At 36.8% G+C, this 17060-nt stretch overlaps 2 protein-coding genes across 5 annotated transcripts in view; one reads left to right on the forward strand and one right to left on the reverse strand.

Moving 5' to 3' along the window:
- Positions 1–304: 304 nt before the first annotated feature.
- TRMT10A (tRNA methyltransferase 10A) lies at positions 305–15224 on the reverse strand. 3 transcript variants are annotated; one of them, XM_058547561.1, is made up of 8 exons: positions 15126–15224; positions 9613–9806; positions 8581–8743; positions 7520–7591; positions 6133–6207; positions 3725–3874; positions 1917–2022; positions 305–709 (listed from the first exon to the last, which is right to left on the reverse strand). In XM_058547561.1, exons 2-8 carry the CDS (start codon positions 9792–9794, stop codon positions 441–443), a joined length of 1017 nt encoding a protein of 338 aa, XP_058403544.1. In that variant the 5' UTR covers positions 9795–9806; positions 15126–15224; the 3' UTR covers positions 305–440. The 3 variants fall into 3 exon arrangements, with proteins under 3 accessions (XP_058403544.1, XP_058403543.1, XP_058403545.1); XM_058547560.1 differs by lacking the exon at positions 15126–15224 and adding an exon at positions 10568–11386; XM_058547562.1 differs by lacking the exons at positions 7520–7591; positions 15126–15224 and adding an exon at positions 10568–11388.
- Positions 15225–15246: 22 nt separating this feature from the next.
- The window catches only part of MTTP (microsomal triglyceride transfer protein), a 55732-nt gene continuing 53918 nt past the window's right edge, over positions 15247–17060 (forward strand). For both annotated transcript variants that reach the window (XM_058547558.1, XM_058547559.1), the window contains exon 1: positions 15247–15619. The gene's annotated coding sequence lies outside the window, so the exon portion shown is untranslated. The remainder of the gene's footprint in view (positions 15620–17060) is intronic.

Below are 17060 nucleotides of genomic sequence, written 5' to 3' on the forward strand. Positions count from 1 at the left end.
AGGTAACCTCTCATACAAAATATTTTGGTAGACTTACAGGAGATTTATGAATATCTGCCTCCATAAATAAGTAGACAATAAGTCAGAAAGACATTGAGATAAACATAAGATGATAAAACTGAAAGGTCAGAAGGTACATTCTAAAGAATACAAATCCAGTAAATAAGAGAATGAAGGTTTACTAATAAAATAAAATTCTCAAAAAACTCTTATTAGAGGCTTAGAAAACTATTAAAAAATTTACATGTTTAAATCTTATGCAAAAACAAAAAATGCTTTCTTATAAGGGCTTTTTATAAAAAAAAAGTTTTAAAAATTCACAGCAGAAATAAGAGAAAATGAAATTTTCTTCCAATTCCAATATTCTATAAAGCACCTCATTTTCTCCTAATTTTTCCCTAAATTGAAAGAAAAAAAAAAAAAAAAAAACCCAGATGACATTAGTGTGGTACAGAGCTGACTACAGATTCAGTGCTGTTTTCTTCATCCTGTTTTTCTTCCTCACGTGGTGAATCTAGTTCATTTCTGCTATCTTCCTCCTCACTGGAATCACTGTCCAATCCACCTTCAGCTCTGGCGGATTTCTTGTCACATGAAGAACTTTCACAGGCTTTGTCTGTGGGAACAGCTCCTTTCCGTTGGGGTAAGATAGTAAAAAATGCTTCTTGCCAGTCTCTTGTTTCCAGGTATTCCAGAATAATTTCAAACACTGCAACAAAGACAAACACCATACATTTCTTAGCTGAGTTCATCACAATGTTGCATATTCTATTTTAAAATACAGTGCTTTTGTGTTAAGTGTGCTAGTATATCTGGTAACTACTTTGTCCTTACCACTTCCTTCTCCTGCTGGCTCTCAGAGCCAATTTGGCCCCAAGGCTCTCAGGTCTGTTCTCTCTTCTCTAGTTTCTCCTCAATCTAGTTCTTAGGCACTCAGAGGTTTACCATTACCCTTGTCAGTTATAATCAACAGACAGAGGACCTTTCTCCTTTCCTTCCTATTCTTCATCCCCTTCACTTCTTTTATCCTTTATGTGTTAACATAAAAACCAGAAAAAAAAAGTTAGCATTAATCTAAATTTCTTCTATCTTTCCTATAAAGAGCCACTCACTCTGAGAAGCGTCTTGCCTGCTTTTTTTTCCTGTGTTAGAGGTAAAGAATATTAACATTGTCTCCAAGGTACTCTCACTTTAATACACTGCTAAAGGGTTAATTTGGATTACTTTATGGAAAAGTAATTTCCACTATCTAGCAAAGGTCTTAGAAGTAGTTCATTCTCTGAATCAATAAGTTCATTTCTATAACTCCCTAGAGCCTGCTAAAGTGTGTAGCACATAAAAAGAGCCCAAAAAAGTTGTGTTCTAACAAAAATCTCTATTAAAAACTTTTTAAAAAGCAAAACTCTAGGCAAAGACTTAGGTCCAAGAATGTCTATTAAAATGTTATTTATAATAGTAAAAAGAAAAAAAAATCAACAGGAGAATGGTTAAATTATTATATATTCAGATGATGAACACTACATAGTCATCAACAATGATTCAATGACACGGAAAAATATAATTATAAATGGGGAAAAAACACCCCAGATTTTTAACATTTTATGCAATAGAGTAAAAATCTAATTATGTAATAAATACTATATATGCATAGGAAAAAAACTGGAAGGAAGTACACCAAAAAGTTAATACCAAGTATCTCTGGGTAGTGAAATTACAGCTTATTTACTTTTCTTTATACTTTTCAAAATTTTCTAAAATATGCATGTATTATTTCTATATTCAAACAAATTATACACGATTATGTTTCACAATTTTGTCTCCAGCAAGGTATATATTTTCTACCAAAACATAAACATAATATTATTCTTCACAATGTTCACTCAGGCATATTTTCAGTTTATCCCCTTATAGCTTACCATGATTAACTGCCAAAACTTTTCTACTATTCATCTTCACAAAATTTCCAAGGGGAAGCTGTGCATGATCAATTCCATGATTTGATGCTTCCTTATAGGTGAGTCCCTAAAACAAAGACACTGTAACTTGGACTAGAACATCAAATTATTTTAACTTAGTCTATGACAGAATAAACAATTTTTAGAAAAGACTTTAGTGCAGAGAATATTATCTGAAGAAGTGAGTGTGCGCATGTGTTTGTGTGTGTTTAACTGCTAATTTGGAAATGTTCTCTTGACAACGAGTAGTCTGAATGCTTAGGGCATTTGTTTTAACCAGTTTACAACGAGGAAACCAAAGACATGCTTCCTGCCCTGTCACAAAGCTCCCCAGGGGTAGAACCATAGGAAAACCTGGCTCGAGCCTCCTGACTCAAATACCTTTTCACCATCCCACATTGCCTTTTCTCTCCGTTTAAAATACTCAAACTGAATTCCTAGAGAAGTACCATTACTCTTTCCACGAATGTAAAAGATAAAACTCTGTCTCATTACATAATACTAAGAGGCACAAATGACAAAGACAAATTAAATGAAAACTTGAATTGAGAAATTTTAAAACTTGCCTATAAATTTTATTTTTCTCTTTCTGTCAATTAAAAGAATGTTGAATATGAATTTTCTCTCTTCTTAAAATTAAAATCCTTAAAGCCTAGGTCTAACCAGAACTGAAATAGCCAAAAGACAGACTAGAGGAGGAAGAAGAGCTAAGTTTCTCAACCAGTAGCTTGCATATTTTAGAGACAAATCATTAATAATAGATTGAGGCAACTGGTCTTGAAAACAAAATTGTTTTAGTTCAGAGAAATATACAACATGAGAGAAAAAAATTTGGTTCTACATAAATAACAAAATATAACTTTTCCACTACAAAAAAAATAAAAAGGCTAAAGATTATTCTGATAAAATTCCTTATGATGCTATAGAGCTACACTGTCCAAATGCAGCCACATGTGACTAATTAAATTTAAAGTGATAATTTTAAAAAATTCAGTTTCTCACTCATTCTGCGCACATGTCATGTGCTCAGCAGCCACACAGCTACCATACTGGACAGGATGGTGTAAACATTTCCAACACTGCAGAAAGTCTACCGCACAGTGGTGCTATACAAGAATAATGAATAACTTCACAGAACTCTGACAATACTTCCTCAGACACTTGGTAAACATGTTTTTTCTTTAGTTGGGTTGAATTTAGCGTGCTGCAAAACAGCTGGCAAAGTACAAAATGATGTTTTCTTTTAGAAAGTACATTTCTGTAATTTTTCATTAGAATGAGGGTGAGGAAGTGGCAAGAGAAAAAGTATGAATATAAAAGAATAGAAAACACATCCTATGAAAATCACATATTTAAAAACTGGTATAAATTTACCAGTTTTGGTATAAATTTTACCAGTGGCCCAGATATTGATTAGCAGCATCATCTTCAATCAATACAGGATATCATTTAAGTATGTGGGCTCTGGAACAATCTGCCTGGTTTCAAATATCTGCTTTACCACCTACTACTATTAATTCTAGACTGAATTCCCCTGTGCCTCTGGTTCCTCATCTGTAAAATGCAGACGATAATAGCATTGATTGCACTAGGCTGTAGTGAGGATTAAGCAAACTAACAGATGGAAATGCTGTGCTTAGCTAGGAGGGTGACTGAAATATGTAGGCACTCAACAAAGATCAGCTATCATTAGTATTATTGTTACTATTAAGAAAGTTGATACATCAATTTTAAATATGAGCAAAAGCAAAATGAAAACTTAATAGTACCTTGTGATGGTTGTGATCTACCAATCCTCCAATCACATAGGCCTTTGATTCATCTAATTCCTTCAGTACATTAGGTGAGTCTGATGTAAGATAAATCAGGTCTTCTTTCTTTATGAATTCACTATAATGATCTGGTTTGATGTGGATATCCTTTAAGACACAAGGGCAAAGATGTTATTAATTAAAAGGATTTTGAGAAAATTGGCTAAAAATGATTATTATTCTTTTCCCTAGACAAACCCATCCAAAAACATATGAAAGGAAGTTTGAAAGAATATCATTACAATATATTATTTAGAACCTACTACTTCAACTGCTTATCACTTCACACCTCAATTATTTAAGTAGCCCCTAGTGTTATTTCCTTGTCTCTAGCCTCAGATCTCTCCAATTTGCTTCCACATGCTGATGGCAGACTCATTTTCTAAAAACACTACTTTCAATGTTTTATCTTTATCTGTAGGATAAAATTCAAACTCCTTAACTTAGTAACTCTTTCCTGAATATGGCACTAACCTACCTTTCTAACTTTATCTGTGTTCCAACAAAACAAACGCATTTTTGTCATGTATTTGCTCACATTGTTCTCCAACCAAAGAACGCCTTCTCCAATTACTTCCTCTACATCTACATGAATACGCAAAAGAAAGTGGCTTATAGATTTAATAAATCCCACGCATCCGCTTTTACGAAGATACACATTTGAAATCCTCTTCACCAAAACTGTCAGATCAGGTGAACAACAGTTGGCGGTCAGAATTTTACAGACTACATTGACACAATAAAGGAAGATCTGTCACCAGGCTCAGATGGCATTTACCCAATAATTTTCAAGGAAATTAAAAATGAAGGAGACCTCTCACCTAAAATATACAACCTATTGATTAATAAACAGGCACTTTTCTGGAAAATGGCATATTAAAAATTTGACCCCTATGCTTAATAAAGGCCCCAAAAGGGACCTGAGTAATTAGAGACCAGTGAATTCATGTCTCTCTGGAAAGCTGGTGGTATACATAATAAATTTTAATAAGCCACAAAATAACTGAAAGTATGCCTATTGCAACTTATTACAATATGTCTCAGGAAAACAGGCACCAACATAAAACTTGGTAAATATGCTGCACTTTGAAACTCAAAAAAACCTTTGAAAATGTTTCACACTATAGGCTACTAATAAAATAAATGCAGTCATTACGGGACTAGTGAGTGTGACAGGGAAAGTTTGTCATGACGAGACCTGGCTTTGAGAAAGAGAAAAAGTAAGAGAATAACCCAGGACTTCTCTAACCAGAACAGGGTCCCTCAGGGATTGGTACCAAAGCCAATCTATTAGTCATCTTTGCAAATGACTGAGAATGGTTTCATCCAACAGAAAAAAAATGTGAGCCACATATGTAATTTTGAATCTTCTAGTAAAATTAAAAAGAAACAGGTGAGATTAATTTTGATAATACATTGTCTTCAACACAATATACCCAAAATGTTATCATTTCAACATATAATAAATATTTTTTAAAATTTCAAGGAGATGTTACATTCTGTCTTTTTTTTGGTACTAAGTCTTTGAAATCCAATGTATAGTTCACATTTTCAGCACATCTCAATTCAGACCAGTCACATTTCAAGAGTTCAACAGCCATGTGTGGAATGTGGACACCATATGGGACAGCTCAGATTTGGAAGAAACAGAATGCATGCACATTTCCAAATTTTAGAGTGACTTCATTCTTATAAATAATGGATAGCCAGTTTGCTAGGCAGAGATTGTATTAAGATCTTTAAAATTTTTCCTTTTTTTAAAAATATGTTTTAAGGTTGCTGGTAAAATAGCAAGTGAAATTTAATGAGAGCAAGTACAAACTAATAGAAATCTCAGTCTCTTTTTTTTTTTTAGAATATTTCTTTTGAACTTTTTATTTTTATTTATTTATTTTTTTTGTGCAAGGAAGATCAGCCCTGAGCTAACATCCATGCTAATCCTCCTCTTTTTTGCTGAGGCAGACCGGCTCTGAGCTAACATCTATTGCCAATCCTCCTCCTTTTTTTCCCCCCAAAGCCCCAGTAGATAGTTGTATGTCACAGTTGCACATGCTTCTAGTTGCTGTATGTGGGACGCGGCCTCAGCATGGCCGGAGAAGCGGTGCCTCAGTGCACACCCGGGATCCGAACCTGGGCCACCAGTAGTGGAGCACGCGCACTTAACCACTAAGCCACAGGGCTGGCCTAGAAATCTCAGTCGCTAGCTTCTCCCAGTCTTGTAACCTTAGACTTAGGTACATGATACAAAGGGTTTGGAGACTGCTGACTCCTATATTTTTGGCAATATGTAGAATTTAGGTAAAAAATATAGACTTTTAAGCATAAAAATACTTGGAATTATGTGAGAGTTAATCTATTTCAATTACCTTCCAGTTGACCCATCCTTTGTCATTTTCATCCATGTTCTTTTTCAACTGGCCTCCATGGCTTGTCAAGTAAAACTGTAAAGAGATTAGTAGGCATAAAAAGAGACAGCAAATGACTATTAAAGCTCAATATTTTACTTCCCTCATACACTCATCTGATCATCAATGAAACACAACATATTTTCATTCTAGAAAAAAAATAAATTTGTGATATGCCTTAAACATACAAGAATAAGTTTGTGGTAGAAATGATGTTTTGTGTATCTTATAACCTACCAACTTCCATATTCCATCTACATTTTCATCCCATTTTTCAAGCACCTATCATCTGCCTCTCCCTTAACAATCACAAAGTCCCTGCCTCCATGTCAGGTTTCCATTCCCCTTCTTTTGCCACCAATGTTATTTTTTCACCAGTCCAGTCTTCATAATTTTTCTTTGATTCTAAACCCTGACACCTATTTCAAGTCTAATCAAGGGTGAGAGAAATATAAAATGTAAAAATATAAAATTACTATCACTTGATCAAAAGAATATAGCTAACCAAAAATATATTAAGAGTTTCTGGGGGCCGGCCTGGTGGTGCAAGTGGTTAAGTGCGTGCTCCACTGCAGCGGCCCGGGGTTCGCTGGTTCGGATCCCGGGCGAGCACCGATGCACCGCTTGGCAAGCCATGCTGTGGCGGCGTCCCATATAAAATTGGAGGAAGACGGGCACCGATGTTAGCCAGGGCCGGTCTTCCTCAGCAAAAAAAAAAAAAAAAAAAAAAAAGAGGAGGATTGGCAGATGTTAGTACAGGGCTGATCTTCCTCACAAAAAAAAAAAAAAAAGAGTTTCTGGTTCTTAACATCGGTGAGCCAGTGTTAATTTTTAGACCACCTAGAATTCAAGCAAATTCTGGAAGAAAAAAGACCCTACTCTTAATAGTGGCCCACTAGTCTCACAAATCACTCCTTCACTCTAGCTAAGGAAATACCTTTCAAAATTATCTGTGAGTCAAAATCCTTTAAGTAGAAAAAATCTACCCAACAGGTACCATAGCACACACTAGGCAGGAGAGTTCCCTCACTCCCCGGAAGGGAAGGAATTGAGAGCTGACAAACAGGTATGAAAATGTGTGTATATCCCTTAATAAAGAGACACCAATGAGCAGGTCAATGTGCATGAGACTGATGATGACTGGGCAGGGTGTGTCTGAGAATGACATATGTGAAAAAATGTTTAAAATATTTTACTTTTTTTTGTAGAAAAATAAAACATTTTTCAAATATGCATTTTGTTCCTCATTATCTGGAAACTCTTGTAAAGGCAGTCATGATTATCTACACCACCTTCTGAGAAAGATATAAGAGGAAACTGGAGTCTGTTTTAAATTCCTCAAACACACCTGCACAGGATGCAGTGCTCGTCGATTTTCTGCATAACAGCGCTGAATCTGCTTATGAAGCTTCTTAATGTCCTACAAAAGAGTGTAATTTTTAAAGCAGCATTTTCAAATTCATCCATGACCATTCCACAATCTCAGTGGAACAGAAAAAGCAGAAGGGATGACTAGATAGGTACATTTTTTCTTTTGAAATACAGTCCTTTCTGATAATTTCCATTCAATTTCCTCATATATTAACAAAATAATTACCATAAGTAAAATCAATACTCTGTAAGTGATCTATTATTTCATATTTCGTATCCACTTAAAATGCTAGTTCATCAAACATGTACACTTCTTAAGAGGCAACAAGAGATAGAAAAAACCTCTCAGAGCCATACTATTACTATTTTAGTAAGTTACCAAAAGTTTGGAAAGTAATTAAAGCACGTTCTCTTCACTAGCATTGTTCAAACAACCAGGTTTCTCAAACTATTAAATAAGACCTAGTTCTATTAAGCAAATCATATTTCTTATCTTCTATTTTTTCTTTTTTTGTGAGGAAGACTAGCCTTGAGCTAACATCCGATGCAATCCTCCTCTTTTTTTGCTGAGGAAGACTGGCCCTGGGCTAACATCTGTGCCCATCTTCCTCCACTTTACATGGGACGCCGCCACAGCATGGCTTGACAAGCGGTGCGTCAGTGTGAGCCCGGGATCCGAACCCGAGAACCCTGGGCCGCTGAAGCGGAGCGCACACACTTAATCGCTGCGCCAGCGGGCCGGCCCCTTATTATCTTCTTTTTGATTAGGACAAATGACGAAAACACAGATCTTTATGATTAACATGCAGTTATCGAGTTTTATAATGTAATTATGGTGTCTCTCTCTCTCTCTCTGTCTATACACATACATATACACAAAAGCAATTTACTAGTTAAATTCAGGGGGCACAGATTTTGAGAAATATGATTTAAGATACATTTTAGTACAAATTTATATGAAAGTGATATTACATATTTAAAGCAAGAATTATTCACCCTAGTTTACCTACAGGATCTTTCTGACAATGATTCACATACCTTTAATACCATCAGGCTGTCAAAACTGCAGTCAATGATAAGGCGGAGCGTACTGTGAACAACACCTCTTCGAATACGTTTTCTGTCATTTCCATCTAAGTTTGATTCCAGTTGACCTTGCCGCTCTAATTGCTTTCTCTTGCGTTTTTCCTTCCGCTTTTGTCTAAAATTAATAATTAAAATAACTTTTTGTTGTTATTTGTATATTCAGATATTTACAAACCTCTTCTAAATAGATAAGGAAGCAATTACTTTTTTGAATCAGCAGGCTGAACCATATGAAACTGCCACTGCTGCGGATCAAAAATGGTCAAATATCAGCAATTTTATGTAGTCCATCTAAAAACTTTTGATAGGAAGGAAATGAGTTTGCAAAAACAATACTAATAATAATTTCATTTATTATTGGCATCACACTTACTAAGAAAACTTTATAAATACTGAATTTGAGAGTTATGATGAATTTTTCTTTTATTCTTCCCCTACATGATTTTCAAGCAACATTTATAAGGTATAGGGAAAAAAAGAAAGTCAAATTAATTGTATAAAAAAAAAATCTCATATACTTTTTCTCTGATCTACATTAACTATAGCTTATTTGCTCCCAGTAAATTCTGGCATTGGACAATAACAGCTGCAGCCTAACTGCTCTCACCAAAACCTGCAACAGTTCTAGCAAAATCAATGTTAGGCCCAAGTTTGATCTTTCCGAGGTGGTTATTTTTGTTCCACATCTAGGACATGGATACTAACTACATCCCTTATCTAAGTCAGCTGTTTCAGAAATTGTGCTGCTACTCACAATAGGTTCTGGGTGAGAAAAAGTGTACAGTGTAAATTCATCAACACTGCTAAAAAAATAATTCAAACATACAGTTTTAACAGCCAACTGACAATGTTAGCTAACAATATGCCTACCCCCAAGTTTAGTTAACACAATCACTTTTAACGTGTCCAAGGGCCATCCACGGTCCCACACTCCACACGTCTGGACGTCTGAACGGGGCAGCACACACGCATCTGGAGACCTACTTTCGGAGTTCTCGTTGCTCTTCCCACTGCTTCTGTTTGATTAGCTTCTTCATTTGTCGTTTAGATACTGGTTCCAACCCTTCCTCTAATCTTGGCTTCCGGCTCTCCTCTTGATCACTTAAGTCTTGCTTTCTTTCAGCATTAGAAGTCTCAATAACTGCTGGCAACATTTCAGATGACATTATTTGATGCCTCTGAAAAATTGAAAAGCAACTTTTGACATGAACATGATTCACAACCACACAAAAAAGTAAAACAAAAAACGCCCAATAGATGTGATTAAAATTAAACCATATCAGTAATGAATAAAAATGCAAATTGAGACAATTAAATGTCATTTACTGGCAAAGATCATTTGATGAAATGGGGTGTTTTCACATACTTTTAGTGGTCATGGCATAATTTTTCCAGAAGGCCACACAAATCTATGCTTCAAGAGCTTTAAAATATTAATACCCTTTGACCCAATAATTTATTTCTTTAGAATAAATTTCTATAAATGAATCAGAAATACAAAATTAATGCAAAAGAGAAATGTTACTTTCATTATCTAGGTGTATACTTATGATTGGTTTTTGACAAAAGATATGCTATAGATTTGTACATTTTAAATAGCGTAGAAAACAAATTTGGTTGCCCCCACAAATATATTTCATTGTAAACATGTAATTGTAAATATCCCACTTTAGTAATGGCTGAAAACAAAAATATGTAAGTTGATTCTGTAATCAGTCATGGAATGCTTAGGGCCATCTCAAACATTTTTATTTGGATTTAACTACCCACATCTTTGTATGTATTGCCTAGAAGTGAACTTGCCTTCAGATTAGACAAAGGGCTAGAAATACCGAGAGTTCTTTTCACTTTAATAATTATCAACACCAAAGCTTAAAAATGTGTGTTACGCATCCCTATCAAATAAGCGTCAAGCTTCCAAATGTTTTATTGGCCTTACAGAAAATTCCATGATTCTTCCTTCTTACAGAGATAACTAACAAGTCTGTGCAGAGAAGCTGATATCTAAAACAAAAAAGAAAAATCCCAACAATTCAGATAATGGAAGGATGAAATCTTTGCAGAACATAATTGAAGCAGTAGTTTTATTATATGGCTCTTGCTTTCTTTAAAAGTACAATGTTGTAACAGGACATATGGAGATAACTAAGCAAACTTAGAAAGTTTACCAAATTTTGACTGAAAGACAAGAAATTTTAATATGTGTGCTTTGGGAGCTACAACAAAAGCCGTGGCATTTTACTAGGTCACAAAATTACTAAGATAGGGAAAGCATCATCTAGTAACCCAAGTAAGAGTTCACAAGTATTCCATATACCACTAACCAAAGAGTAACTTTAGTTTGGGGGAACATCTAGAAATAACTCAAATTTTATTCTACACTGGAAACTCCATACGAGCAGGGATGATGTCTGCATTTGCTCAACATTAGATTGCCAGTACTAACACAGTGCCTGGCACTTAGTAGATGTTTATTATATATTGGTGGAATAAATAAATAAGTGAATATGATATTACAAAAGATTTTAAAAAGTAATGAAAATAGAACAGTCATGTGTCGCTTAATGACAGGGATACGTCTGAGAAATACGTCGTTAGGCAACTTTGTCGTCATGCAAACATCATAGAGTGTACTTACACAAATTTAGATGTTAAAGCCCACTACACATCTTGGCTAAATGGCACTAATCTTATGGGGACCACTGTCGTATATGTGGTCCGTCATTGACTGAAACGTTATGTGGCACATGACTGTAACAGCAAACATTTATTAATTTTTACTGTGCTTAATAAAAAAATTATTATCTAATTTAATCCTTAAAACAACCCTATGAGGTAAACAATATTATGCCTACTTTACAAAGAAAGAAGGCACAGTGAGGTTAAATAACTTGCCCCAAATTACAAAGCTACTAAATAATTCCTAAGAAACAAGGCAACCCAGAACAATTCTAGTACAAAGTAGGTCCTCAAAATACTTTTTGAATGACTAGACAAATGAAGTGATGGAGCTAAGATTCAAACCCAGATCTAACTCTACTATCTCCAGAATCCAAAACCTTATTTAGAAAATGAAAGTTTCCAAAGAATGTAAAAGAGCTGTGTTGCTTCACCCCTGCTGTGGGAGGGCGCTGAGAAGACTTGTGTCACTGAAAGACAAAGCGAAAAAACCAGCTCCTGGTCTACCTCTATGCCACTGCATCAAAAATGGGGACAGACTTCCCAGAGACGGCTGCCAAAAGTTCATGTTTTGAGGCACCTTGTCTCCCACTCTGGAAATACATGACACAGTAGATAAAACATAAAAAAGGGAAACAAAAAAAGGTATAGCTAAAACCAAGAACTAGAATAGATACTGTTCCTGCTGGGTCTGCTGTGCAAAGGCAGCTGGGAGTCTCCCTAGCTTTAAAGCAGGGAGAATAATAATAATACAAAACAGAGGATGGGAGAGAGATGGGAGACAGTATAAGATGAACCCTTAAACTAGTGCTGATGGTGGGGCTCTTTCTTCCATGAAAAAGACTGAAAACAGGTAAAATTAGACTATGGCTTATGCAGAGCTGAGTACTTGGGGGAAACCTGAAGTAAGCAGACACAGCCTCTCAGCAATAATCTGGGCCCAGCCCGGGGGGGAAATATGAACTTTAAACACTACATGATTAGAATTCTGAACCACCCATATAAGCTCTGCTGTGGACTGAAGCACTGAACAGGACCATGTGTGGGAGCAACCATAAAATCAGTTGTAGATAGAAAGGTAGTTTGGAGAGATGAAGTGATAATTCCATTCAAGATGAGTCTGCAAAGCAAAATTACAAAAAGACAGAAATGATGGGAAAAAAACCAACAAAATCAACAATCAGGAGATAAATTCACTCTACACAAATTGAAAATAATAGGGCAATGTGAAAACGACTTTAAAATAAGTTTGGTTGGAATCTTTCAGAGATCATAAGGAGTAAGAACCGTAGAAACAAAACAAGAAATTAGGACACAAAAGCAGGCAAAACAAGAATACATGAAAAAGAACCAATTTGGAAACTAGGAAATGAAGATATAAAAATTTCAACGGACGAGACAAACTCCAGATTACCTGGCGTCCAAGAAGTAACTGACGAATTAGAAGACATCCTGACAACCTGACTCAGAATTCAGACGGAGAAAGAGAATGAAAAAGCATTATGTTGCAGCAGTTAAAAAATGTGAATAAGAGGATGAGAGAAATACACACAAAAAGGTAATTGGAGATAAACATATAGCCTTGAGTGCATTCATGAAATTTCTTTTTTAAAAAGCTGGAAGATGAGGTAAGCACTCAACTTAAGAAATGGGAGGCAGGGGAAACTCAATTAAGCCTGAAAAGATTAGGAGGAAGAAAATTTTAAAACATATATTGTGATCCCCAGGATTACAATTAAAATAAATTAAATTAATTAAAATTATTTATTAATTTTATTATATTAAAATAAAATTTTACTTCCTTTTCATAGATAGTACATTAAGTAAAAGTCAGCAATGCATGTATCCAAAACAATACAGGGTGAAGAAAACATAAGCTAATCTGTCTATCAAGCTAAATGTGCAAACTTAAAAGCACAATTAAAATTCACAGGAAACAAATTGCTCCCTTCACAAAACAATGATTAATATTCTAAGAACGAACATTTCCTTTCATCACTGGCATCGTTTTTTGCTAGTTCCCTATTAAGTTCAAAACTACAAGTGCTGATTGGCTCTATACTGTGAAAATTTTAAAAAGCAATGTATAGCAATGTTTTACTCATGTACACCAGGGGGAGCTTTTGCCTTTCCTATCTAAGAAGTCTAAGTTAAATTAACTTGGCCTATCATTGCATACTAATGTTTTTAAACAGCCTATCAAACACAAGGAAAGGTCATGAGCTAGTCAACATCATTATCATTATTATTTTTGAAGCCATTCCCAATTAAGAAAATGCAGTGAATCTTTTTTAAGCTTTGAATAAGCTAGATACATTGAAGCACGGAATACAAGAAAAATGATGCTGGCTTGAGATCCTATAAATTATTGTTCACCGCACACTTCATATACAAAGATGTGTACCAACTCCCACTGCTTCTACAATAAGCATCTCACTATGCACTAGCTCGTTCAGCCACCTGTTCAGCAAAAGGCGGCATTTTACTAGGTATGCTTGCTTCTTATGTTAGTTTTGGCCACAGTTTATAAGCTCTGTGGCAGAGAGTTTTGCGTTCCTCTCTCACATACAATGACGCTCACTGTACATTTTCATTCATTCAACCACGTCCAACCGACATTTAAGAATGACATTTTGTAGCAGTTATAAAAATATTTGTGTGCAATTTAGTTTACTTTAGCATAGAAAAAAAATCTGGTTCATTTAGTCACAGAAATAGGTTATCAGATGGTCTTACAAAACAGAACGGGATGACGATGACTAAGGCCATTTGGTGTGGGACTAATACGTAAAAAACTATCTCAATCTTCGTTGTATCTCCACCCCTTAGCACAGCTTTTGGCAGAGAGGAAACACCACATAAGTCGGTGAACGGCCAAAAGAAATGTTCAGGAACAAAGCAAAATAACTTTCATGGATTTTATTGACTGGGCTAAAATAAACAGTCTTCATAATTTATGACAGCCTCCCTTCCAGAAAGATCCAACCGAATGTTGGATGAACTGCAGAACGGAGGTAAATGAGCTGACAGCGATAGAGAAGCAATACCCTTTGATAACGCGCCGGCCACATGCGCAGGGGCGAGCGCTGGGGTCAGCGGTGAGGCCGCTGGGCGGAGGGCTGGGGGGAGAGCAGCGGGATTTCAAAAACAAACAGCAAGAGGGAAAGTCATCTGTCGCTATCCTCTCTCTCTCTAGAAAAAGTCCCGATTGGAAGTCAAGGAACAGCGAGGTCTTCCGGCACCGTCCTCGGCGCACACGGCGGGGCTGACGGCCCCTGCAGAGCGCGGCCCCGGGCTCCCTACAGCCCGGAGCGCTTGGCCGCCGCAGCCCCTCGCTGCAGGAACAGGTTAGAGCGACTTGCCCACGGTCTCTAGCTACCAAGTAGCACACCCACAGCTCGTTTTCCGGCCCTTCAGAGTCCAGATTTCCCTCTCCCTCATTCTTTGGAAACTCACACTCTTCCCACACTAGGGACCAGATCCCGACCCCCAAACAAACGTCGACCGCAAGTACCCCACCGCGGACGGCGGAACCTCGCCCCACTCTCCCTCCAGGCCACCTGCCGGCGAAGGCACTCCAGAGGCGGGACTAAGCAGCAGCCAGCGAATCAGGGAGCTGCTTGGCGGGTAGCGGGGACGCGCGGTGTCTGACGTCACTTCCTTCGGGACCAGGGTCGCCGCCGCCACTTGCACAGCCCCACGCCCCTTTCCCCGGAAGCCCCTGTTGTTAGTCGAGGGCGGCATCGGGTCGCACCCCTTTTGCGGCCGGAAGATACCAAAGGGTAGGCGAGCAGCAGCCTCAGTGCCAGGAGACTTACCCAGCTAAGTAGTTGTCGGGGAACGTGAGAGCGCACGCAGAAAGCCTTTCTGGAGTGGTCTTGATCCCGCGCACGAGTCCCTTCGGAAACTTCAACTCCCAGAGGCAGAGACAGTAGCTACACGTAGGCGGCTACGGCGGTTACGCCTTGCGTCATCTAGCTGCGCCAACTCCGGACCCGCAGTGGGAGAAAGGGGAGGGAGCTTATGTGGGGTGGAGTCTGGAGTTAGGGAGTTTGGAGTGGGAGGTAGTTACAGTGGTGCTTGTTTTAACACTTCAAGGCTAGTGTGTACCTGCGGGCACGTATTCATTCATATATTCCTGTGGGGATGGGGGCGGGGTGTTAAGACATTCCTACTCTTAAAAATTAAAAGTGCGAAACTGACAAAGGGCTCTTAATTCTGTGTTGGAGATGAGACGGAATAATTTATACAGTAGAAGCTTGTCAGTATCACATAGTTTTACACAACTCGAATGGAAAATCAAATGTAAAAAGTGAGTAAAATTCCCAATAAGTTGCATTTAAATCTAGAATGTTTAAGCCTTTTTTCTTGCTTACAGCCATAAGTCTTACTCCCATTCATTCCTTGAGCTATTTTTTCTATGCTATTTTGCAAAACATCAGGTGACATTTCATTGTTTATAATACTTGACCTTACATAATCTTTTTGCTATATATAGACCAAGTCAACTGAGGGAGAACTGAAACATAATCCCGTCGATTGTCGTTTTGTGTTTAGTTTTTGATTTGGTCCTACTTCTAAAAGTATCACAGAATTTGAGCATAAGAATGAGGTTTGAATCAATGAATATGAGACTATCATCTCAGTATGGAAAGAATTCTGAAGTAAATTATTCTTGATATTTGAAAACATTTGAACATGTTTAAAGGTTTCAATGAGTAGAAAATTAAGTTCAGAATTTGAGTTTTCTAAAAGTATTGAAATTTCTTTAAATTTAGCATAAACCTGGTCACTCTTGCTTTAAACCCTCAAGTTTTACTTGAAAAATTATGTTAGCTGTAACACTATTGTGGGCCACTCTGTTTCTTCCTCATCTCAAATCTAAAAGATCTCTTAACTGAGCATTGGCAACGAAGTCTGGATCCATGTCTGATCTGTTAGTAGGGCATCTTTTTTCAGCTGCCTCCATATCAGGGCAAAGAGTAGCTGAGGGAGGATTAGTAATTGGATATGTAGCCCTTCACATGTAGGTCATTAAACTCAGGCTGGCATAGTGATGTGCCAAATCTTTCAACAGCTGTCAGTTGCCCCTTAGGGACCTGTTTAATGAATAATTATATATTTTTTCAGAGTTAATGCCTGGCATCCTTAGATTCACATATTGGAAACAAAAATTTTAAGTTACTTTAAAAACCCTATCTTTTAATAGTGGAGTCAATGAGTTTTCTTTTGACATAGCCATTTAACTTTATAGTCATATGGTACAAAATTTAAAATGATACTAGTATCAATCCAAAGCAAGCGCCAAAAAAGTACCAGAAATAAAGGGCAATTTAACCAAAGATTGAAGCATGTAGAAAGTGTAGTAAGGTAAAATCATAATATGAAATAATCTTACTTTCATTGATTTGTGAAATTCATATGTTTATTTATTTGACACATTTATTGAATTCCATGTTTTCTGTCTTAGTGCTGTTGATACAAAGATAACTAAATCATGATCTCTATCCTTAAGGAATCCCTAGTCTAGTGGGAGAGCCAGCAGTAAATACATACCATACAATATATAATGTACTTGAGATGCCTTTACTTGGAAAGCAGCAAACTAAATGCTCCTAGAGGCAGGGGATGTAGTTTCATAAACTGATTAATTTTGCTGTATCTTGGAAAGTAAGTAGTTTTCCAGATATCAAGAAGGGAAAGGTATTTAAAATATTGGGAACAGTGAAAGCAAAGATATGTCATAGTTTGGC

The sequence above is a fragment of the Diceros bicornis genome, chromosome 8 (genome assembly GCF_020826845.1).
Source record: "Diceros bicornis minor isolate mBicDic1 chromosome 8, mDicBic1.mat.cur, whole genome shotgun sequence".
NCBI classification, from domain to species: Eukaryota; Metazoa; Chordata; class Mammalia; order Perissodactyla; family Rhinocerotidae; genus Diceros; species Diceros bicornis.